A 6,577-nucleotide genomic window follows, 5' to 3' on the forward strand; every position below is an offset into this window, starting at 1 on the left:
AGTCTTGGAGCAAGAGAAGATGGAACTGGAAATCACAGGGCCAGTTATTATCTTTCTTCTGCTTTCAGAGCTAAGAAGAGACAGTAAAACCAACAGGATACTCTTTATCTCTCTGTTTGAAATTATGGCAGAGGTATGACAAAAGCATAGGCAGGCCTAGAATCTCAGTGTGGCTGATTACTTGTTTGAAATAAAGCCATGTATGACAATACTGAAGCCTGTCCTGCAGTACAGCAGCTCTATGTGGGAACCATTCAAAATCCCTCAGCATGCAAGGAGATGCACTGGGGCTTAAACTTTAGTGCCAGCCATACTAAAGGTAACCCTGATAGAGAGGGCGAAAATCAAAACTTGGATAAAATACAATTTTAAAAATAATATCTGAGCTGCACTTCTTAAAAAGTTAAAATTCTAGGCAATTAAAGTTGAATATTTTTATTCTGTCCATTTTTTATTATGGATTTATTGCTATGACAAAAGGTTCATCTCAATATCTAAAACAACCTTTCTTTCGAGCAAATTTTAAGAGCAAATAATCTGAACTGATTATATTTAGCAAATTTTTATAAAAAGCAACAATTTACTATACAACAAAAAGAGCATGACCAGCACACCTACCCATCCTTGTAACTACTCTGTTGTATTACTAGGAAAAGCTTGGTTGTCATTGTTGCAGATTAGTAGCATTCAAGCCTAGTAAAACAACAAATCTCTATGAAAACAGGGACTCAGCATGCACAGCACTCACATTTTAAGCTTCAGTATTTTAGCTATTTTTAATTAAAAAAAAAAGCCCACCAAAATACAGAAGTCCAAGTTAATTGAAAGGACCAGTAGTCATATAGAAATTCTCTTCGAGAAGAATTACTGATCTAAAAAAGAAATCAAAGCCCCTTTTCAATTATTTTTGCTTACCACCTCCATGACTTCAAAAATGAATTTATTTTAAAGTTTGTAAAAAAAAAAAAAAGTGTTGGTGGACTAAGGCTTCACTTATCAAGTTTCATCCTGGAGGGAATTTTTAAAGCTGAGTTATAAACCCTCCACACTTGAGTGTTTATAATGGAAATGCTGACAAATGCGATAATAAACACCGACCATGGGACCATTGTAGCTGATCAGAGAGTGGGTGCAGAAGTTTGCAGTGCTATCATAATATTTTGTTCTGTTTCCAGCACTAATTTGCTTAAACCTCCTTTCAGGTTCAGCTGCTGTAAAACAAGATCAATCTAACTAGACATTGCAAAATCATTTGATTATTTATACTTCTCTTCGAAAGCTTCAAAATGTCTCTCAAATATGATTTCATTTAGTCTTATTTTTTTGGTTTACATGTCTGAATACTAATTGTAACATGATAGCTTCAGGGGAACTCAAATTTCTACCAAAAGTCAGTCTTCAGTGGCCAAAGAGAACATAAACAAACCAGCCTCAGACCAGGATCTAAAAATGGGCTATGATCAAACAGCTCTAAGGCTTTAAAAAGCCTCTTATTATCTTTCCCCAGAAGTAATTGACACTGTCAGTTTTTGTTCTTAATGCGGTGATAATGGCACTGTGCTTTGGGGAGACAGAGGAGCTGGACTCAGCCTTGGTGGCAGCAGGGATTCTGAGCAAGGGAAAGGCCTTTTCACTCCAGTGGGTGAAATCCAAGCTTTGCTGAAGTTAGCAGCACTTCTGCACTCACTTTAGTTAGTTAGGATGGGGGTTTCACTGTCTTCCCAAGCCTGACACGCTGTTGTACTGTTCTGTGACTCCACAGACCAGAATTCAGCTCTCTTGGACTGAGACAAGGATTAGGGGAGAAAGGACCCCACAGTTTTGTTATTTCAGGGAGATGGGATTGCACTCCAGCAAGAAGCTTGTCTGCAAAGTTTCCATAATTGGTTTATATTCTTACCAGACTAAGCTTTGAGGATTTCAACGCATCCACAGGGGCCAAGGGATGGGTCTGTTTGGCATCTTGCTGTTTCACTGAGCTCTTCAGGGGTATAAGGGCATTCTTTACTTTTAACATGGGTCCCTTGGAAAAAATTGCATTTAGACTGCTGTTTTGGTAAATCTTTGTCAGCTTTGGAAAAGCATGAAACAAACAAAGAAAATAAAGCCCGTTTCATCAGGTTTTCAGGTCCCATAAATCAATGTGTGGCCCAGAAGCAGCTCAAAATGCATCTTGGTATTTTATCTGCGCTGTTTACATATTGTGTTCATTAGCTTATACCACAAGTGCATGTTTAATTTCTAATGTGTTTAGTATCAGTGGCTCATATAAGAATGTTCCTACTGTTTGGTATTGTTGCTGCAAAATTTCCAGTGATCCATTTAAAATCAGGATTCATAAAGCAAGATCCGTTTGTATTTAAAAATAAAATGTAACATATTCTTTCTGCTTTTCTCTAGTCTCTAACACAAGTATTAAAAAACCTTGGATCTTGAAAAAATTGCAGTGTTTTGTTATTAAACCAAGAAGAGAAAACCAATAATTTTTGAATTATCTGTTACAGACATGTTTACATTATGAATCTTTTAACTTAAGTCTCTGTGTGCTATAGAGTTCTAATTTTATCCAGTGGCATGAGCAAGAAAAATGATGAAAAGTTATATAATCATACTGTCAGAGATCATAGAAAAATAGTGCTAAGAAGTGAATATTAAATTGCATACTTCATTGTCCATAAAAAAATTTGCCTTCATCATTTTGCTTGAGATGATGGTAACTAAAATGAGATTGGGTTATGTGAACAATTGTTGATTTTGGAACACTGTCCATTTGTAGTTTCTTTTCTGGTTTTATTTTTAGGAAAAAAAAAAAAAAAGAAAACAAATCCCAAAACAACACAAAACCATCTGAGGAGGTGAAACCCCCCAGTTCCTAGAAAGGATCCAGCTGCACTAACTATCCAACTGCCTCTCGGAAAAAAAAGCATTCTGACAAATGGAGAGCAGATGCAATGTGTGGAGTCAGGGAGGTCAACAAAAACAAGTAGAAAAAGAAACCAAGGAAACAAGTGAAAAGAGAAAGAGTATTAGAGTATTAATACAGGATATTAGATCTCTCATGATAATATTTAAGTGAATAGAATGAGAAAAAGAAGGATCACCACAGAGCTGACAAAACATGAGAGAAGAAATATAACGGACATCAGATCCTAGTTATACTAGCCTGAATCCAGGGTAAATCTTGATTTCACCAATACCACGGTACTTTTATATAGTGGAGGTAAAAGCTGTGCTATGAAGCCCGGCAGAACCACTGCCCTGAATGGACAGTTCAATGCGGGTGCACCGAACTCTGAGCAGGCTGGGTGCTGCGTGCCTCCTGCGAACGCGGAGAGAAATGCAGCTTTTTCCCAGCAGCAGCGAAGGAAGGTGCCAGCAGCAGAGAGAAGTGGGGAGGGGAGCGGGAAGGGCGGGCACAGACACATCAAGATGAGTCGGAGAGGCTTCCAAGGGAGACCCTGAGCCCCACTCCCAGCGCGGTCACGGCCAGACCCCGCCGCTGCCGCTCTCCCGGCATCCCTTCCCTTTTAAGAGATGCCTGCGAGGCATCAGTGGGTAACACTAAAAAGCCATCCCCGGGGTGGACCCTGTCCCCATCCCCAGGGTATGCCCACTCCGGGCTTCCCCGTTTCCTCCTGCTCCGGCTTTTCACAGTGTCTTTAATTAATTTTATTCCTTGCAGTGGTGCAAAGTGGGATGTGTGTGTGTGTGTGTGTGTGTGTGTGTGCATGTGTAGAGAAAATGTCTCCGCTTGGCCTCCCCAAAACCAAAGTCCCCAAGTTTTCTCTCTCTGGAGCATGCAGACCGCTTCCCAGGCCGGCCCCGCCGGCGCCGGGCAGGCTGCTGGGCATCCCGGCCAGCCGCACCTCTCCCCGCCTGGCCGGCCCGGGCCGGGCCCAGCGCTCCGGCTCCAGCTCCCGCCCGGTGCGAGCGACGGCGCTGGCCTGGCCGCCCACACGCAAGGACAGAGCTGATCCCGGCAAGAAATCGTGACAACAAGCGGTTGTGTCCAGATGTTCGGCTTCCCTGGCCCCGTGACACACGGCGTGGACTTGGCAGACCCGATTTCAAAGAAAAGGGAGTTGTTGTTTATTTTTCAAAAGGCAGAAAGCGCTGGGTTAAAATGCACAGGCCGGTATTTCCCTGGCAGGCAGCTGGGCAGGGACCGAACCCGCTGGGAGCCCATTCCGCTCGTTGGAAGGGCTCCACTGCCCTGGTCCAGTCTTTCTCCAAAGCAACACATTGGAAAGATTTTAAAGCAAACAGGCAACATAACACAAACCACAGGGCCTCGAACCTTCATTTTCCCTCCCGTTCCCTTTACAAAAATTATAAATATTAACAAATCTGCAACACAATGAGCCTCTCCATCCGTCTTCTCCCCAACTCCTCCCGACATCAAGAGCACGCTTCTGCAAACACTCCTGGTTTTGCATCCCACACCTCCACGGTCCTGGCTGTGGTGTGAGAAGCCGAGGCAGGAGCCACGGCTCTGCTTCCCCAGCAGGGAGGCGCCGAGGCCACCTGCTCGCTGCCGCGAATGATGCTCGGCCCCAGCCGCATCCCTCCGGGCCCGGGAGCTCCCTAACTCGCCTCCTGCCTGCTGCATCCGTCCAGGAGCTCAGTCATGAAGGAGATGTACACTATGGCCAGGCGCAAGGTCTCTATCCGAGAGAGCCTCTTCTCGTAGGCGAAGGTGGGCACCTTCTTCCTCAGCTGATCGAACGCCTCGTTGAGGTTAAACATCCTCTTCCTCTCCCGTATGTTGGCAGCCTGGCGCTGGGCGTAGGTGATGACCCGCTTTCTTCTGGGTCTGTCCAGAAGGGAAGCGCTGCGCATCCTTTCTTCTTCCTCCTCTTCTTCTTCGTCTTCGGGATCTCCATTTCCGAAAGCAGCCAGGGGCAGCCCCCGGGCCATCCCCTCCCGAAGCGACAGGACTCTGTCCCCGAAGGGAGGCCCGGCGGTGACCTCGCAGAGCCCCAGACCGGCCCCGGGGGCTCCCTGAGGGGTGCCCAGGGAGAGGTCGGCCACGAAATCCAGCACCGAGGCGCCCAGCAGCCCCTCCGGGCAGGGCACTTGCGGGACTCTGCCGTGCAGCTCATCCAGCAGCCCCGGGAGCTGGTGGGCTGGAAAAAGGCTGGCTGACATCTTACTTCAGAGAGGGCTTAATTTGGTCCTCCATCCCCAGCCCCAGCGACGTTAATATTTATAACTCCCCGGCTAACAGGATTAGTAGGACTAGAAAGAATGGCTGTAAAATTTCTCGCCGTGATGCTGATGAGAGGAGACAGGCAATCCCCTCGGGGACGCGTGGACGCTCCCAAGAGAGGAGTCCCCAGCGAGCCAATCCTGTCACAGCGATCAAGGACAGTTCCTTCTTGGCAAAACCCTCCTCTCTTACCTGCTGAGCACTTTTGTGTCTTCTTACACACCCGCAACCAAACGATTTTCAGCCTCCTTAAAGCCCCCAGCCGCACAGCCGGGTCTCCACTGGGCTTGTTTTCCTGCTTTCTATCGGGATCCCTGAACCCTGAGAGCCAGCCTGACAATTGATGTCAGGCAACTGCATGTATGCTTTTAATGATGTCCTGAAGAGGGGACCTGCATGCAGAGGGTCACCGGGGAATGTTTACCCTGTATCCCAGCGCAATGGGAACTGAATGACAGGACCTCCATTAGCCTAAGTAAGCATTGTAGGGGAGCCGATATTGCATTCCCAGTAGTAACTGTTGGAATCGTCTCTCCATTCCCCCTAAATCCCCTTCAATCAGAGTTCAAACATCTTTCCAGTAGAAGGCTGCTTCGTAAAGTTCATTTCGGTTCAGGCAATCTCATAGCACTTGTTTTGAAACTCCTTCCCGCTGCCCGTGAGAGGATAAGCTGGTCCTACTCAGGGCAGCTGTTGCTCTCACACCGTCGGTAGAACTGTCCCGGTCACCGGCAGAACACAGAGGAATCAATTTGAGCTCAAGCACTGATAATGCTGTATACATACCGCAAAATACCGTGAAATGCACATAAACACACCCACCCGCACACCCGACACCGCTGAATACCTTTCTTTGATCAAGGTTTCCTTGAGCACGGACGCTGGGATTGTTTGGCTTTTGTCTTGGGAGACTGGAAGTGGGGCTGTGTCTTTGCCCTCCCGCACTATAGACTCTCCCTAAATAAACAGCCTGGCCCTGGCAATCCCTGGTAGTGTCAGACACACCGAGGTCGAATCGGATCGATTTTCTTGGGCACACGATTTCTGCACACAGCTCTCTCAGGAGTGGCTGCCCATCACTCCTGAGCTGCCTTCTTAAATGCTAATCTTCCCCTTTGTCATGCATTGTTGTCACTCTCGGTTTAGAGCTAATTAGTCTCTAATTTCTAAAGGTATTTCAAAGCCCATGAGATCAAAGGAGGTGGCTGGAGGATCCCTCTCCGCGAAAATACTTCCTGTTTGCCTACAGGACCTCAAACATTTCTCTCCGCGTACAGGGATTTGCCGTCATTGACAACTCAGCGAGCGAACTGCGCATCCCCTTTCCTGGCAAAGATGCGGAGGGAGTGTCACTTGCCATGTCTTCCT

The 6,577-nt window shown here is 46.5% G+C and overlaps 1 protein-coding gene across 1 annotated transcript; it reads right to left on the bottom strand.

The window, feature by feature from the left end:
- Window positions 1–4,065: 4,065 nt before the first annotated feature.
- FERD3L (Fer3 like bHLH transcription factor) lies at window positions 4,066–5,205 on the bottom strand. The gene has a single exon (XM_085053943.1). The coding sequence runs from the start codon at window positions 5,146–5,148 to the stop codon at window positions 4,585–4,587; it is 564 nt and encodes a 187-aa protein (XP_084910069.1). The 5' UTR covers window positions 5,149–5,205; the 3' UTR covers window positions 4,066–4,584.
- Window positions 5,206–6,577: the final 1,372 nt, after the last annotated feature.

This window comes from Lichenostomus cassidix, chromosome 2 (genome assembly GCF_008360975.1).
Source record: "Lichenostomus cassidix isolate B80296 chromosome 2, HeHo_3.0, whole genome shotgun sequence".
NCBI lineage: Eukaryota > Metazoa > Chordata > Aves > Passeriformes > Meliphagidae > Lichenostomus > Lichenostomus cassidix.